At 40.1% G+C, this 17,908-nt stretch overlaps 1 protein-coding gene across 3 annotated transcripts in view; it reads right to left on the bottom strand.

Moving 5' to 3' along the window:
• ITGA9 (integrin subunit alpha 9) overlaps nt 1-17,908 on the bottom strand; it is a 298,314-nt gene that overhangs the window by 17,291 nt on the left and 263,115 nt on the right. For all 3 annotated transcript variants that reach the window (XM_039526656.1, XM_039526655.1, XM_039526654.1), the window contains exon 27: nt 10,106-10,225. In XM_039526656.1, coding sequence (XP_039382590.1) covers nt 10,106-10,225 — 120 coding nt within the window. The remainder of the gene's footprint in view (nt 1-10,105; nt 10,226-17,908) is intronic.

The raw sequence follows: 17,908 nt of genomic DNA, 5'->3' as shown, positions 1-17,908 counted from the left end.
CAAAATGTCATCTTTCCTCAAAAATAGAATTTTTCTATGAGCAATAGCCAAGATACAGCCGTTGTTTGTAGAGTTGGCGAACTGCTGTGCTCTAGGTTCATGTACTTCATGAAAGCTTTATTGCCACATCACTTTGGTCTTTTTTGCAGTATTTTGAAATTGAATGCAGGTATTGCAGTATCAAATTTCTCTGTGGCAGCCAGGCAGACTGCCAATATGTGGGCCCCCTTGTAAGGACAGAGGCATGTTTGGAAAGTATGCATGTGGCTATGCTTAATAGAGAAATTGTATATTTGGGAGAAGGATGATTTTGTGCTTAAGGCGCTAGATGGGGACTCCAGAGATCTGGCTTCACTTACTAGGTCTGCCACAGACTTTCTGTGTGTCTTTTGGCAAGTCACTTCTCTGTGCCCCAGTTCCTCATCTATATATTTCTCATGTTGCAGATGAAGAACTGAGGCACACAAAAGTTAAGTGGTGGCTACAAAAGAATTCCAGCATTCATGTATATTGGGTGGAATTCACCTCCACGGGAGAGACAATCTCAAGACCTGTGCACAATGTCAGACCTGGGGTAATTATTGATCAGTTAGCCTAACTTTCATACCTGGACAAATACTGGAAAAAAATATTAAACAATCAATTTTTAGGCATTAGAAGATAATAGGGTTATAAATAATTGCCAATATGGATTTATCAAGAACAAATCATGCCAAATCAATCTAATTTCTTTCTTTGAAAGGGTTATGGGCCTAGTGGGTAGGGGAAAGCAGAAGATATGATTTATCTTAATTTTAGCAAATATTTTGTCACTGTACCATATGACATTCTCATAAGCCATCTAGGGATATGTGACCCAAAGTGGTTACATAACTAGTTGAAAGCTCATACTCAAAAAGTAGTTATCAATGGTTTGCTGTCAAACTGGGAGGCGGTATCTAGTGGGTCCTACAGGAGTCTGTCTGGGTCTGGTACTATTTAATATTTTCATTAGTGACTTGGATAATGGAGTGGATAGTATGCTCATAAAACTGGCAGATGACACTAAGATGGGAAGGGTTGCAAGTATTTTGGAGGACAAGATTAGAATTCAAAAGGACCTTGACAAATTGGAAAAATGAAATAAACAAAATGAAATTCAATAAAGAAAAGAACAAAGTACTTCACTTAGGAAGAAAAAATCAAAATGCACATCTACAAAATGGGAAACAACTGCCTAGGCAGTAGCAGTGCTGAAAGTGATCTAGCAGTTATAGTGGATCACAAATTGAATGGGTCAACAGTGTGATGCAGTTACTAAAAAGGCTAATATCATTCTGGGGTGGATCAACAGGAATGTCGTATATTAGACACAGGAGGTAATTGTCTCATTCTACTTGGCATGGTTGAGGCCTAAGATGGAGTCCTGTTTCCAATTCTGGGTCAAACTGGAGACAGAGATAAAAAAGGTTTAGAAAACCTGCCCTATGAGGAAGGATTAAAAAATTGGGCATGTTAATCTTGGACAAAGACGACTGAAAGGAAATCTGAGAATAGTATTCAAATATGTTAAGGGCTGACAGTGATCAGTTGTTGTTCATGTCTCCATGTCCACTGAAGGTAGGGATAAGAAGTAATGAGCTTAATCTGCAGCAAGGGAGATTTTGGTTAGATATTAGGAAAATTGTTTTAATTATAAGGATAATTAAGCATTGGAATAGGCTTCCGAGAGGGGCTGTGGAATCCCAGTCACTGGAGATTTTTAAGCACTAGTTAGACAAACACCTGTCAGGGATGGTCTAGGCATATTTGGTCTTGTCTCATCATAGGGGCTGTACTAGATGATCTTTCAAGGCCCTTCCAACCCTACATTTTTATGATTGTATGTTGGACATTGGCCTTGCGTTAGCTTTTTCAAGGGGGTGACATTAAAGAGCCTGCTGTTCAATGCTTACTCATACAAGGAGTCCTTACTCACATGGGTAGTTCCATTGACTTCAATGGACCTATTTGCATACAAGTGTCAGTGAAGTGAGTAAACTTTGTAGGATCAGGATCATATTTTGGAAAGTCTAAGAGTTAATTGCCTCAAATGGAATTGATATGAAACTAGAATTCACTTCACCTAGGCCTGCGCAATAGATTACCTCCTACATTATAACCTATATGCTTAGGAAACGGTGAGGATTGTAATCAATAACTAATCACAGGCAGAATCTTAACTGACAAGCAACAAGTTGACTGTTCTGATAATCTGAGTGTAATGAAGAAATGAACCCAAGACTGAGTTACTTAAGATTCTTGTAGGATGATGATTGTGTAGAGTAATTTATCCAAAAATTTACATATTAAAACACTATAATTTTAATCAAAAAGTCTAATTAGCAATATCAAATATTGTAAACCTTCTTGAATACTTTAGAGGTTGGGGTTTCTATTATATAATACTAGCAAGTAATTTATAATTTAAAAACTACTAAAATGAATGTGGTCAACAACGTGAAGAGTTCATCTCATTTCTCCGTTCTCAGAAAAGGAAAAGAATAGATTGTGTATTTACTGCCAATGTGTTTGGATGACCTGCTACTATATTCAGATATCTTAAATTTCAGTAGGAACACAATAGTAGCTAAATGCTACATCTTTCCTGAAAGAGCGACTTATTTAAGATGCATCTCAATCCCCATCTTCTCTCGAAAGGAAAAAGAAAAACTCGAGAAAGATTTTTAGCTTTGTTTTAAACCCAAACCCTGGCTAAACTTTAAAGACTGTTGCTGGATTCAATAAAAAGTAACTATACAATTGTATTTTGACATACTTGACCTGCCAAAAATATTTGACTGAAAGTTTTATTTCCTTAATTATCAGCATAAGTTACATGCTTAGTTGAACCAGTAAGAAATGGCTTTGATTGGTGCAAGTCATTACATAGCATTTCCCCTTGTGACACCAAGCTAAGAATGAGACTGTAGACTAAACAAAGTATATTCTCCCTATTTTCAAGCATTTGATTCTGAGGGATGACCATGGTTTCCAATAAATGTGCATGTTCCCTTTCTGGTATCTAGGAATTTTGGAATCATATATATTTATTTGCAACTTCTAAGTCTACATATCCGTGTGTTTCTAGTTTGGGCTCTGGAGAATGATGTTAAAGAGACTTTATGAACCACAAAAGGACTTTTCTCTTGCCAGGGGATTAAATTTATTGATAGGTGCCAGGATGAAAGCTACAGAGCTTCAATGGTTCTGACATACAGAAATGCCCTGGCAAGTTCAGCTCTCCTTTCGAGGACACTGAAGTCAGTGAAACAGTCACGCGCAATATTATTACATTATATTTATATTGTGCATTTTATCCCCAAAGATAAAAATTGCATTTCATAAGCTCTATGCATATACCACCCTGACATGCACCCTAGGTCGAAGATTGTAGAAAAACAGTACACCACACAGAACAGTATTAGGGAAAGGGGAACTTTTGGCCAGGACATTAGAACTAACCTTTTACTTGCATAAAAAGTGCCACAAAGTCCACAACTAATCTGGTTTCTAGAGTCTTATTAAAATTCATACACACAGTATACAGTATATGCTGCATGCCACCCAAATGATCCATTTCAGAGGACGCCAGAATATGAACCTGTGGTTTCAGGAAGTCAAAGTTTTGCAAACACTGGGTGAAACTCACCGTTCTAAGGGCTAAAAAGTGGAATTCAAGTGGTGCACAGGCCTTGTGCTGGGACAAGTTTCATTCTTGACCCCTAAAAACAACCACTCCAATGGTGCCATCCCTAAAAGGTCTAAGATACCCATACATAATGTCAAACAACATTTTATCAAGTCAAACTGGACGAATTCAGGTTCAAATGATAGGATTTGTGTTTTTAATTTTAAAAGTTAATCAGCTCTCAACTACATTATTAATTATTATTATTATTACTACAATAGCTCTTGGGAAGCCCGATCAAGGCCCATTGTGCCAACAAAGAAGACAATCCCTGCCTCAGAGAGCTCACAGTCAATGTCAGAAAGGATGTAATATATGGACTAAATAGACATATGGGGCAAGAATGAGTGAGAGGATAATGTAACAAAACGAACAGAGTTTAACAGAAAAATAGATGTCATCGTTTGTCACTTGTCTAACCATTGCTAGCTGGTGGCAATTTTTAAGCATATAGCAGAGGTGGGATTTAAAAGGGACCAGGTGGCAGCTTTTGCAAACTGATGAGGAGTTTTACTCATCTACAGTGCATAGCCTGGGAGAAAGCAGAGAAGTACTTGATGGAGAAGAAGACAAGCAGGCAATTGAGGCTGCCATTGCTGGTAGAGTAAAGGCAGATGGTAGCTTCATATATTAGCTGATCTGATGGGGATAGAACAGCTAAATGTTGAAGGGACTTGAAAGCAAAACAAGGAGCTTGTGTTTGATGTGGAGGAAGAGGGAGGGAATATTTTAGGTTGTTTAAAAATGGGGAGAGACTCCACTGAAGCAAAATGGAAAATTCTCTATCTGAAATCAGAGGCAGATTTCTCTGATGGGTAGGTATGTTTACATCTATATGGAATTAAATCTTTATGTGCTTTGATATCTGTGCTCCCAGTCATGAGACCCTGGTCAGAGACTTTGAAGCTTGTTAGGTCAACTCCCCTGTTTATCTAAACCCCAATTATTCCAGTGTCACCATAGATCTTTCAATTACCTTTAATGTTGAAGTACTGCCATTATAACTATTGTTTTGTTCTTGAAATGATGTGAAAACAGGTGAGCTGGGGATTGACATGGCAAGTTTGTCAAAAGTATGAAATGTCAATGAGTCTAAACAGGCTTGTCTACCTCGGGTTATCTGCTATGGGAGCTGTAAATTTAAAAGACAATTCCTGATATTCCTGCTTGGAAGAATTTGCTATTTAGTTTGAGAAATCTCATGCATGAAAGGTTATGTAAGAAGGGCTATTTTTAACCCATATAGGAAAGTATGGCCTCTGCCACGTACTGAGATCCTAACTGGTCTTTGTGTCATGCTTATATGTACCCTTGTTCCTCTGCAAGGGACTAACAATTTTATTCCTTTGCGGAGCTAATATTCTTAAAACAGCCATTCAGGAGTGGATGTTGGTATAAGGACTTGCCAGGAAATGGCAGTTAGCATCCCACTTCCCTGAGGTGCCTCAGGCTGCAGATAAAAGAGGGAGAGAGAATGTTTTCTGGAGTTGTAACACAGGATACAGAGCAACCACTGGCAAAGAATAAGTGCAGAGTTTTGTTTTGTTTTTCCTTCTGGCAACTGGTGAGCTGTGTGTTTTGGCCCATTGTATAAACACGACTTATACCGCATGAGGCCCTAAATAAGGGGGAGTCTCTTCCCAAAAGGGGAAGCCAATGTTTACAATGCGTCTCCGCTACCTAGGTGAATTTCAAGTTGGCTTTGTCCTTAGACACTCTGAGGCATTTTCTGAATGCTCAAATAAAATGTAAAGTATTTACAGATACTGCACAAGAATATTTAAACATTCTTCTAAATAGGGTTATACAGTCACAGCAAGGAGACATAAGGCCTGTGTTTCTCCAAACAATATAGCCATGCACACATTTAAAATAGCCTATTTGTTTAATTTTTTTTAAAGAATTTAATATTTCAAAGTTTGTCCTTTAGCACAGGACTGGCAAAATACTGTAATCCATCAATACAATGTTTAGATTATAGCCCGCTGCACAAGCAAACGTTTAATGTGTGTGACATTTTTATTTGGATTTAATCTGTATCTAAATAAGCCTCTGCCACTGAGACAGTTCAAAGGCAGGATTTATTGAGGCAATGATCAGCTCAGCAGCCTAAGATGATACCTCTTAGAAGAAAACCTAAGATGATATCCTCTCCTGGATGAAAACCACTGTACCCTACTAGAAAACAAAGGAGGGTTCTCAAACACTCATCTGATGACAAAGAGGGAAAACTGACCCTAGTACAGATAGAAAACTAGGACTTCCCTGCCTGATCAGACATACTATTCTGCTAAAAAGGCTTTTCTTTGCAATCCTGTCAAAGATCCAAATGCTAGAAAGAGGAGTGTATTACTGTAAAAGGAACATTCACGATGTTTAGAGCTCATTCCAATGTATCAAGAATACACAGACTATAAAAGAGAAACAGTAACCTTATTTATATATAAATTGGCACATGAATACCATGGTGATAGGCTCACTTTAGAAACACCCTGGCTCACATTAGACAGAAAAAACTGTTTACATGTAAAATGCATTCCTGAGAAACTAAACAGTGTAATCATGATGCATTTTACACCTGTATTTTACAAATCACAACTTGTGTAAATCAACACAGCTACAGTCTATGAAACTTCTCTTATATCCTCAGCTGAGCATACAGCCCTTTGATTTTATGTTGCTTGGGGCTTTGTTTGCCTTTAACTTTTATCAGTTCAACAATGAATCATCTAAATCGCTCAATCCACAGCACTTTAAAACATTATTATTATATTTTTATTTTTTATTATTATTATTATTATTATTATTAAAGGATACTATACAGAGGTACAGAATATGGATCTACTTGATTCTTTCAATCTATTATTTCTCAGTGATAGCATAATCCAGGTAGGTAGCACCCAAAAATCCAGTTTCTGTGTGTGTGTCTACCTCCCTGCCCTGCTGCTGAATCAGCAATGCCATACTAGCACAGCAGTGCAACTGATAGTTTGCCAGTACTGTAGTAGAAACTGGTTCCTCCCCTCCCTCCCAGCCCCAAGCAGCTAGCAGCCTCTCAGCAGGTGTCATGGGAGTGGAATTGCTGCCCTTTCTCTGCAATTGAGAAGCACAATGTGATGTTATGAGCAATAATATGACAGTAGCTCCCAGGTGGCCCTGCATAACAAAGATCATCAGGCTGAAGGTGGCCAAGGAAAGAACTCAAGGTGTATATATGCAGGTAGCAGGAGATAAGAAGCAGCACTATGAAGTAGACCTGCTGGAAGCAGGAGACAACATAGTAAATAGGGAAGAGGGTTCCAGCATGGGTGAACAGGGGCATAGCAAACTTGGAAGACAGAGTCAGAGTAGGGCTTAGATAGCTATTTAACTAAACCTTTACAAACAAAAGGGCACAGCCTGCTCACCTGCCATACACAAGAAGCCCCCTTGAACTACTGTACTCTCATGAGTGAAGGGAGGAGGATCTGGCCTAATCCTGAACAGAATGAGATCAGTGCCCTAAATCAGTAGTTCTCAACCCTGGGTACACCTGCCCCTGGGGGTACGCAGAGGTCTTCCAGGGAGTGCACCAACTCATCTAGATATTCGCTTAAATTACAATAGGCTACGTAAAAAGCACTAGCGAAGTCAGTACAAACTAAGATTTCACACAGACAATGATTTGTTTATAAGGCTCTATATACTATACGCTGAAATGTAAGTATAATATTTATATTCCAATTGATTTATTTTATAATTAGATGGTAAAAATGAGAAAGTGAGCCATTTGTCAGTAATAGTGTGCTGTGACACTTTTGTATTTTTATGTCTGATTTTTGTAAGCAAGTAGTTTTTAAGTGAGGTGTAACTTGGCGGTACAGAAGACAAATCAGACTCCTGAAAGGGGGACAGTAGTCTGGAAAGGTTGAGAGCCACTGGCCTAAATCATTAGAACAGCAGCCATGTTCAGGGACATATTCATCACCATGTAAGCAGGCACCACTCTAAGAACTTCCATGGAGTTGTACTCGCTTAGGCCAGAGCTGAATTTGACCCATGGAGTATAAACCAAATACTAAAACAATGATCAGAGAAGCAAATCCAGACTGGCTGATCTCATGCTATAAAGTTTATTATGTCTGTAAAAAAATCTTAATGCTTTTGAACAATTGTAAAAATAGCTTTTATTCTGAGTGAAACAGGCAGTCATAGCAGCCCAAACAATGACACTGACTTTTAAAGCACCCAAAGCTTTGACTCGCATTTGGGCCAAAACATATTGTTATAACTATTACTTCACTCCAAGCTTTTTTTTTTTAAAAAAAAAACTTAATATAAATCTATTTGGATTTTTAATGTATAAAATTCAGGAATGACTTTAGGGTGTGCCAAGCCAATTTTAGCTAATAAATCTTTACAATCAGGCAATTAAGATTCCCTTCAAAGGAATGCAATTTTCCCACGTCAGTTTTATCTCACAGCACTTTAATATTGCCAGTCACTTTTCACTCTCTACTTGCTATTATATTAAAATATTTAATACTGGATTATTGTTTCAAAGCAGAATTAAAAGCCAACTACAGACTGCATCAACGTCTTTTTAGTCACATTTTTCTACAACAAAACCCCAAATTATCTGTAGCTTTAATAATCCATATTCCCTAGTGGACCAACTATTAAACTGGGACTCTAGACACCTGGGTTCTAGTCCTGGCTCTGCCCATGGTCTGCTGTTTGACCTTTGGCAGGCAACTTCATCTTTCTGTGCATTCGTTTCCTCTTCTATAAAATACAGATAATGATACTGACCTCTTTTATAAAGTGCTTTGATATCTCTGGGTGAAAAGGGCTAGGTATGATTACGATTACCTGCTGCTGTCATTTGGGACATTGTTCCTCAAAGCAATCAAATGACAAAATAGCAACTTCTGTGCATGCATTTGATTAGCTAACAGATCTCATTTTTTTAACGAGGTTCAGAGAGCTTGATTCTCAATTTTAAGCAAGGGAGTTATAATTGGTAGGTATTCTAAGGTAAAAAATGGCACCGGAGACTGCTGAAAAAACATTGTGAAAGTTGTTATCCCTAGCAACGAAGATACCTTCACTTTTGGGTCTCTAACTACATGAAACCAGTCTTATAGATATAACTATATGTAGCAATGGTCCGTATTTCAAAGTTATGTATCACCAGAATCAAGCAACAGGCCTTTCGTATCAGATACCTCTATATTTTGATGATTATTCTGCCATCTCAATCATAGAGATTTTTAAACATTCTGTGCCAAGGCGGGTAAAAATACTTCAGATGTACCCCAAATTGGGCATAAAGAGAGATTTCAGACTACAGCCAATCAATGCTTTTCAAACTAAAAAAATAGCCACAAGATAATCTTTGTGTGGCCATTTTAAACATGGAATTGCAAGTCACGTTTTGGGCCTAGCAACACACAGTGATGTCCTTTTAGACCACTATACAGCTGTAGCCCCAGAACCCTGCTACAGCTGGTAGAATGAGTCTGTACCCCACACACACTGTTAAACAGTCTGAACCAGGTGACTGAGGCTCTCTCACCTCCAGTAAAATAATGTTGGGCCTGTTCCTCTGTGTGTCCCCACCCACTGATAGCCTTGGCAGTGGTCTTTAAATTTCTGGATTTTTAAGAGGAAATCAGAATAAAAGGTTCAAGTTCCTCATGCTTCAGATGTATCACGTAGACTGGCCATCCTTCAAATGTCAACATCTTGACCACCCTTACTACATTATAATGTCTGAGACACAACAGGTGTTTCCTATTTTAAGGAGGGTAAATGCTGACCTTTAACCACCACCACAGGATTTTGCTTTTGGACATCAAGTAATTTTGTTCTTGCCACCTCTAAAAACATATTGGAGGGAAGGTCCTTAAGAATTCAAGCTTGATTGCCCCTCATCCTCTCTTCTTTCCTTGCCTTTGCCTCCCCCAAAAGAATAAGCACCTACTGGTTTCTGTTAGCGATGTACTGAATCTGTTGCCTCAATAAGCAAAATTAGCCTGATTTTTAGGGGAGCACCCTGCAGCTCCCATTGAAATCAGTGAGCATCGTGCCTTTGTAAAAATCAGGGAAAAGTACCTCAAATTTAAATGCGAGCTAGTGATGAGTATGAGGAAGGACTCTCTTCTGTCGGGAATCACTATTACAGCTTTCAATATTTAATGCCCTTCAGTGAAGATGCCAGTTTTCCAGTTCATCGCCCCTGATGAAAACTCTTTTGATGTTTAATGGCTTTTTAGGTGTAGATGGCTGTTTAGTTATTAAAGTAAATGGATACTGAACGGACAGATAATCAGGATGCAGAAAGACAGATGTACAATTTATGCCAAGGTCCGGGGCTAACCTTGGTGTTTGTGTCATGTCTGACTGATGTCTTACCTTCCATAACAGCACAGCCAAGACCAGGAAGATGAAAATTCCCACCAGCAAACTAATAGCAATGATCCATCCCACAACATAACCACGAGGCTCCATATTGTGCAAGGCCTCAAAGACCACCTACAAAGCAATTAGAAAAGATCTTTTACAACTGGAAGCTGTATAGTTTTCCCTTGTACTCATCTTATTAAATACACAGCAGTTTAGTTTCACTGAACGTATTTCTAATGTAAACAAATGCTGAGATGAAATGTACATAACTGTTTAAAATGACAGGCATGGAATGTGTCCTCAATTTTGGGCTTTCAGACTATTTTTTGCAAAGATTTCCTTAAAAAATGGATTTGAGTCTCAGTAAATATCATTCAACAAATACCTGCTTTGTCATTTTCCCCCAGATGCTGATCTTGCTCCAGTACCTGCCTTCAAAAGTGAACAGAGGTTTGCAAAGAACACTTTACCCTCCTGTTGGTACAAATTCCCATGACACTGAAAACATTTTGCACTTCATTCATCAATTTTTCAGTGGTGCCAAACTCCCAGACACTTCATATGGAAAACCACATACGCTGAATGTATAAACTGTTTTCACTGGAAGCAGAATGTCCCTCCTTGCTTCATTCACTGCCCCCCTTCACGAGATATGCAGTTTGAGTGAAGCTAGGGTTTCAGTGGGGTCCTCCTCATCCCAGACCCATTCCCTGTGCACTTTAACAGGTGTACAGTGATTGAGGAAAGGACTCCTGAGGATCCCTGACTTCATGCACTGTGCACTTTCCTCTACATATACTTCCCTGTGTTGCAATGTCAACCATGCACATGTCCTATGTATGGCCTTCTGTAGCTGCGCGTTTAGGTGAGCAAAATGTATTGCTCTTACACTGTGCGTGAATTTCAAAGGCTTATAATTCAGTCAACTCAAAACCAATTTTCAATGGAAAACTCAGAAGTGATTCTCTTCAAGGGAGGCTATTTCATCACATTAACCTCAACCTCAAACAGCTACGACTGTTTTTTAAAAGGGGGAAAGAGAATGTTCCTCCTCCAACCCAGGCTTACCCATTTTTGCTCAAACTTTTTCAAAAATTCACATTTGGAAATTGTTGACTGGAACATTTTAGCCAGAAAGGATATTTTTGGAAATTATAAGTGACTGAAAACAGGGGGTTAGAATTAATAACCATTGCAACTTTAAGGTATTTCCGTGGGAAGAGAATATAAATGGCATGCATCCACCTGTGAAATATTCATGGGCTGGGCAAAGTGGTGCTTTTACAACTCCTCCTTTCCCTCCTGTCCCTTCTGCTGCTTGTCACTGAAACAGCACCATTTATGACACAGCAATGGGTGCGGGGGGAGAGGGGGTGATATCAGACAAATGTACATAAATGGCTACAGAAAATATCTGCAGAAATTAAATACACAAGTAAAAAAACCCCAAAATTTGGGGCCTTCCACCCTTGATAGTGCCCTGCTCAATAACTCCTCATTACAGCACTCCAGCATTCCTCAGGCTGATATTAATGAGACTGGACCATACCATTTGTGGAAGAATGCTAAGAATACAGCAAAACTTAAACACATTTCTTCTCCCTCCATGCAAACAGTTTTTGTACCAGTTGGTAATTCTATCTACCACCAGATGTTTGATCTGAATGTAGCATGAACAGCAGCAAATGTGTAAGGGAAGCTGAAACATATTAATCGGTGGCTGCCATTTTCAAAATATTTTCCCACAGCCAATTGCACCAGAACCCACACAGAGTTCTGTAACCATCAGCAAGGCCCATTTCCCCCCGCTCTCTGCACTGTTCAAACAGCAGTTCAAGGCTACACCTTTCTTCAGCAGGCAACTGCACTGGGAAGAGAATTCAAGTACAGTCTGGAACTTAGACGCATGAAACTGTACATCTCTCTACTACATACACAAGGCAAGCAAAACGCAGAACTGTTATTTTAAATACAATTTGCTCCGTGAGAAGGTGGGGGAAGTAGGTTTGACTAACTGATTCTCTCTAAATCTGAGATTCCTTATTTTTCATGGATTAAAAAGGAAACAACCAAATGACCAATAGGATAAAATCGACAACACATAAATGCCACTTTGTATTTAAAAAACTCCAAGCTAATATCACCTTGAAGTGAGAGGTTCCTCTAATGCAGAGGTGGGGAAATTATGGCCCACAGGACCCTCCTGCCCAGCCCTTGAGCTCCTGTCCCGGGAGGCTAGCCCCCGGCCCCTTCCCTGCTGTCCTCCCCCCTCCCCCCACAGCCTCAGCTCACTGCGCCGCCGGCAGCGCAACTGCCGAGCCGCGGCCTGACCCAGTACTCTGTGCTGCGTGGCGGCACGGCTGCCTGTCCTGGTGCTCTGGGCGGCCATGCCGCCAGTGCTCCAGGCAGCACAATAAGGGGGCAGGGAGCGGGGGGGGGGGGTTAGATAGAGGGCAGGAGAGTTTGGGGTGGTGGTCAGGGAGCGGGAGTGTGGATAGAGTTAGGGTTGGGGTCAGGGCAATCAGAGGGTGGGAAACAGGGGGGTTGAATGGGGCAGTCAGGAAGGACAGGGTGGTTGGATGGGGGGGGGCAGTCAGGGGCTGGGGTTCGGGGGCAGTCGGGGACAGGGAGAAGGGGTGGTTGGATGGGGCAGGGGTCCCGGGGGAGAGTCAGGAATGAGAGGAGGGTTGGATGGGGCAGTGGGGGGCAGTCAGGGGCGAGAGTCCAAGGGGTCATCGAGGATGGGGGGGATGGATGGGGGCAAGAGTCCCTGGGCGTGTCAGGGGGGCGAGAAGCATGGGGGGTTGGATGGGGGAAGGGGCCAGGCCAGTTTGCCCACCCCTGCTCTAATGCCAGTCATCTTGGAGAGAAGCAGTGGTTACATTTACAATTCTTTGTGGCAATTGGTAGTTTCTTTCATATATTGCAGAAATTTTAGTGCACTGTTAACTTCTTTAGGCTTACAAAGGACATGGTAGAATATTTTACTCTAGCAAAAAAAAATCCAAATTCAAGAAAATGTTTCCTTTAAAGAAAAATAAATCAATGTGAACCAGCAGGTATCATACACTGTTCCTCCCTCCTTTGGGAAGAGCATCAGAATAGCTGGTCCCAAGTTTAAAATTTCAAATGTAGAACCTGGATCTGATTGTGTGTGGTTATGAGTTTGAATTCTCAGAATAACCCCTGAAGGATGAATTTCCCCAAGCACTTCTTTTTGCTAAGCACAGAACTACTGGAAAAGATTTAAAGATGTTCTGAGCTGATCACCTCCTAAGTAATCCCCTCCCCACCTCCCAGCAAACATCATGGCGCCAACATGACATTTGCCACAACACATTGTTCAGCCTTCATCTGACACTCTGTAGCTGTCTTGTGTTACTTCCTTGTACTCTGTCTACATCAATCTGTTTTCTTTTGTCTCATACTTTGATTGTAAGCTATTTGGGGCAGGGACTGTCTTTTTTTGTTCTGTTTTTGTACAGCAACTAGCACAATGGAGTCCTGGTCCATGGCTGGGGCACCTATGTGCTATGGTAACACAAATAATAAATTATAATAATAATGAGATGTCCGTGCTCTGTGGTAATTACCTTTCACCTCAGAGTTAGAGAAGCTTTAGCGTTAAACACTAGCACAAAGTGTGTGTAAAGTACTTTGTGATCTCTGGATGGATGGAGAGTTTCCTGTCGAGTTTGGGCTGTATGAAAACTGGTGTTAGGAAAATGCCACCTTGAGAAACCAAACATTTTATTTTTAATCTTCCTTGTATCATTGTGCCAGTTTGGAAAGATGATACAATGTGTTAGAGGCAGCTGGTTTCTAGTGGTGGCTACAATGTGCTTCTGTCTTCTAGCAATATAAACCAGCTGACTGTTGCTCAAAAGACCGATGCCACAGTTATTTCCTATTGTAACTATAGGGAAAAAAACTTTACTATCTCATATGCTGCTGGGCAGGAACTTTGGCAAATGCTGACTTTTCAGTGGTGGCTGTCTGCAAAATTAGGCGGTGTTCTCTAGCCCCTTCATAGCATACAAATGTCCATATCACAAAAATCACTGGCCCTTTATCAACAGATAGAGACCAAGGACTTAATGGAGATGGAGAATGGACTATATCGGGGTAGGCAACCTATGGCACGAGTGCCGAAGGCGGCACGCAAGCTGATTTTCAGTGGAACTCACACTGCCTGGGTCTTCGCCACCGGTCCGGGGGAGTTCCGCATTTTAATTTAATTTTAAATGATGCTTCTTAAACATTTTAAAAACCTTATTTACTTTAAATACAACAATAGTTTAGTTATATATTATAGACTTATAGAAAGAGACCTTCTAAAAACATTAAAATGTATTACTGGCACGCGAAACCTTAAATTAGAGTGAATAAATGAAGACTCGGCACACCACTTCTGAAAGGTTGTCGACCCCTGAACTATATGATGACCTCTCTGGAGATAGAACTCTTTCTATCAGTTCAGGTTTGAGGCTGGGCTAATTGGGAGAAGTCTTCACAGTCACAGCCCAAGCGATGCTTGCTCAGTGGGTGGGGAGATAAGAACTGTTTTATTCATTATCTGGGGTGTCTTCTAGCACTAAATCAACTGTAAATACTAAAAATAAAAACTTATGGCTATCTTCTTTATGGTTTTGTGGTTTGGAGAGGAGTGAGGAAGTTGTATATCTTAATTTACTTATCCCTCTGAAGCCCTCAAATACTAACCACAACCCAATCTATAGGCACAAAATGATCAAGCCTACAATTATCGAATTCATGGCTATGAGAGTTCTAGTGAAGAAAAAACAAAAACAAAATAATCAATACATCATATGTCAGAATCCTTATCAACAAGAGGACATAAAACTGAGCTGTGGGAAGCTGGGAGAAAAAGAAACAATTCATATCTATAGAGAGTTTGGAGGCAGGCAATGACTTTACTGTGCCAACCTGCCTCCCTGATTTGAAATGCTTACAACTGAAAACTCTGTCAAAGAACAAATCTTCGACTTCCCATTCCTGTCTAGCTCGATAGCACAACTTCTTTAGGACAGCTACCATGAAGAGTAATGTAATGCTGTCTCAAATCTGACAAACTTCCCACACAGTCTTGAAGTATACATTATTTGTACAGGAGACAAGGGTGTGTTGGGGGCGGGGGCAGACTTGATCTGAAAAGAACATGAAACGGTCATAAAATATGGAGTGAATTAAAGGTTTATTTTTGCGCTCTGAACAAATGCCAAGGAAATGTAGTAAAAAACTAGGTTCTCTCTAGAATGTATTAGGATTTCGATCTGTATATTTCTCTTTTAAATTTCACACTATGCTTATGGATTCTCAAAGTGGCACTTTAAATGATGAGAAGGGGGAAACTTCTAAGCTGAAATACCCTTTTTCATTGTCCATACTGTATGATGAACCCAGTGTGCACGGATGCCATGCAGAAAGTGCTCTTATTCCTTAAGAGCAATTTCATCCTCATCCTTTACAGTAATGCGGAATTGCACAATTTCATTGCTCTCTGAAATTTTGAACTCTTCTGACCAAGGACATTTTTATCAGCTCAACATTTTGCTTTACCAAATTAGTGTTTTATGTTTCTGACCATCTTTGTGAACAAAAAGGGGACTACAGAAATCAGTTGCTCTTAAAAAGCTTATTCTTTACCACCGCAATTCAGCAAAGTATTTTAACGTGTTCGTACATCCTATAGGTTTTAATGGTACTTAAGCATGTGCTTGAAATTAAGCTTGTACTTAAATTCTTTGGTGAATAGGGATGGACTATTGAATCAGGACATATAAGAATGAGGAAGATAATCCAATGAAAATTGATTTCAAATGCATAATTGTCAAATCTTCAGTAGTCCTGCCTCGACTGCATTCCTTTTTACCCATATTCCTAACAGAGAAGCACAATACATTCTGGGTACCATACACTGTTCTACATTTGGGGATACACACATTATTAAAAATAATACTGTATTCTACAGTAAACACCTGTGAGAGGTAATGTTTTGGACCACTGCATACTTATTTAAAATAACAGTACTAGCAAATTGAACAACTTGTTCTTTTGAGAACCATTTTGGGTGAGTTCCAGTAGAGATGTCATACACACAGGAGGTTTAAGTAACACACACTGAGGTACCCATATGAAAGCTTGAATGTACATGAGACACTTATGGGCAGTGCTTAGTGTGAGATATTTCACTACCTGTTCACCTCCATGGGATTTGCCAATTTCTTTCTCAAGACAAACCCTACTTTTGAGGTGCTTTGCTGCAGAAGCTTCAGGCATGTCAGTTTAGGTTCTCCTTCATCCACCCAGCTAGGTGAGCTCTCACTTTCTCCTGAGAGGGGCTGACAATTATTGGATTGGTCTGAGTGAGATTTCAGCCTATCCTTCCCTCCATCCAGATTCTGAGCAGCGTTTCTTCTTGCTTTACTGATAAATTGTATATTTCAACTGCTTGACCATGCTTTGGTTCATTACGAAATATAGTGAAGCGACCAAATAACCAATATCAGTCAGGTTTATTGCTCTAAGCCAACAATAATATAGTGCTGGAAAAAGGTTCAGTATGACACCGGTCTCTGGGAAGCCATATCATGCACAGAAGGTGTGCTCCCGAAGTTACTCCCCTAAATCCATCTTTTTATACCTCTCCCATTTACAAGTAAAAGCTACAGTGTACACCATCTGAATCTAGATTTAATGAATCAGCTATCTGGTTTTTCATGGTGTGCCCCCTTATATCTTTGTTCATAACAGGTCCCAAGAGCATGAAGACACTTCTTTGGTTTGCATCAGAGTAGAATATTCTTATGTCTTAATCCTGACAGTTTCCTAATCTACTTAAAGCAAAGCTGACTTCAGCAAATGCCAGGTGTTATGGGATACTTCGCATAAGTGAACAGGATTATAGTAAAGATAATGGAATTCCTTCTCCAGTACAGGAGCAGTTGCATGACGCTGTCACTGGATCTAACAAGTCCATCACTACAATCTTCTAGGACTAAAATTATTGTTCTGAGAGACACTTCCAGAGGAGAAGAGAGTCATCTACATGTACCACATGGCCGCAAAGACTGCAAGTCTCACCTCTGTGAAACTACTAGTTATAAACATCAGTTTCAACCACTATGAAATTATGTGAGTCTTATCATTGCAGGCACTAAGGCAAATCCAAATCCCGATCACCTTATTCACATGATTGGACAGGGCTACTTGCGTGAACAAAGTGAGCAGGATTTGACCTATTGACATCGGAGCGAGAACACATTGGAGGAAGCCAACAAACAGGGCTTTGGAGCTGTGCTCCGGCTCTGCTCCAGCACCAGACAAAAACCTTCAGCTACACTGCTCCAGAGCTGCTCTGCGCCCCAGCTCCGGGCTCCACTCCAAAGCCCTGCCAACAAAACTCAGAAAAACTCCTGATACAGCCTTTAAAATTGGTATCTTCTAATTAATGCAACTGTTCTTAAAAAAAGGGATATCTCATCCATTCAGTAATATTTTCCAAAGGGGAGCCACTTGCTGTCTAATTGGCCTTTATTTAGGGTTTTGCACATCCCTTGCAGAGAATCTATGAGAGTTTGGGAAATGAATGAAACCACATGAATGGACTTGTTATCATAAGTACACTAATTTGGAACTCTCTCGCTTTCTGTTTCATACTGTTCCTGTTTAAAATTGTTTGAGCCGTGAAACTGGGTGCTAAACTGCAAAAAAAAACCCAGTGAAATCAGGACAGCAAGTCAGCAGGACTGTCTAAATCAGTCTTAGCTAACAAGTCTTATTGGCTTTACG

Source organism: Mauremys reevesii, linkage group 2 (assembly GCF_016161935.1).
Source record: "Mauremys reevesii isolate NIE-2019 linkage group 2, ASM1616193v1, whole genome shotgun sequence".
In the NCBI taxonomy this organism is placed as follows: Eukaryota; Metazoa; Chordata; order Testudines; family Geoemydidae; genus Mauremys; species Mauremys reevesii.
This window is presented reverse-complemented; position numbering and strand designations above follow the sequence as displayed.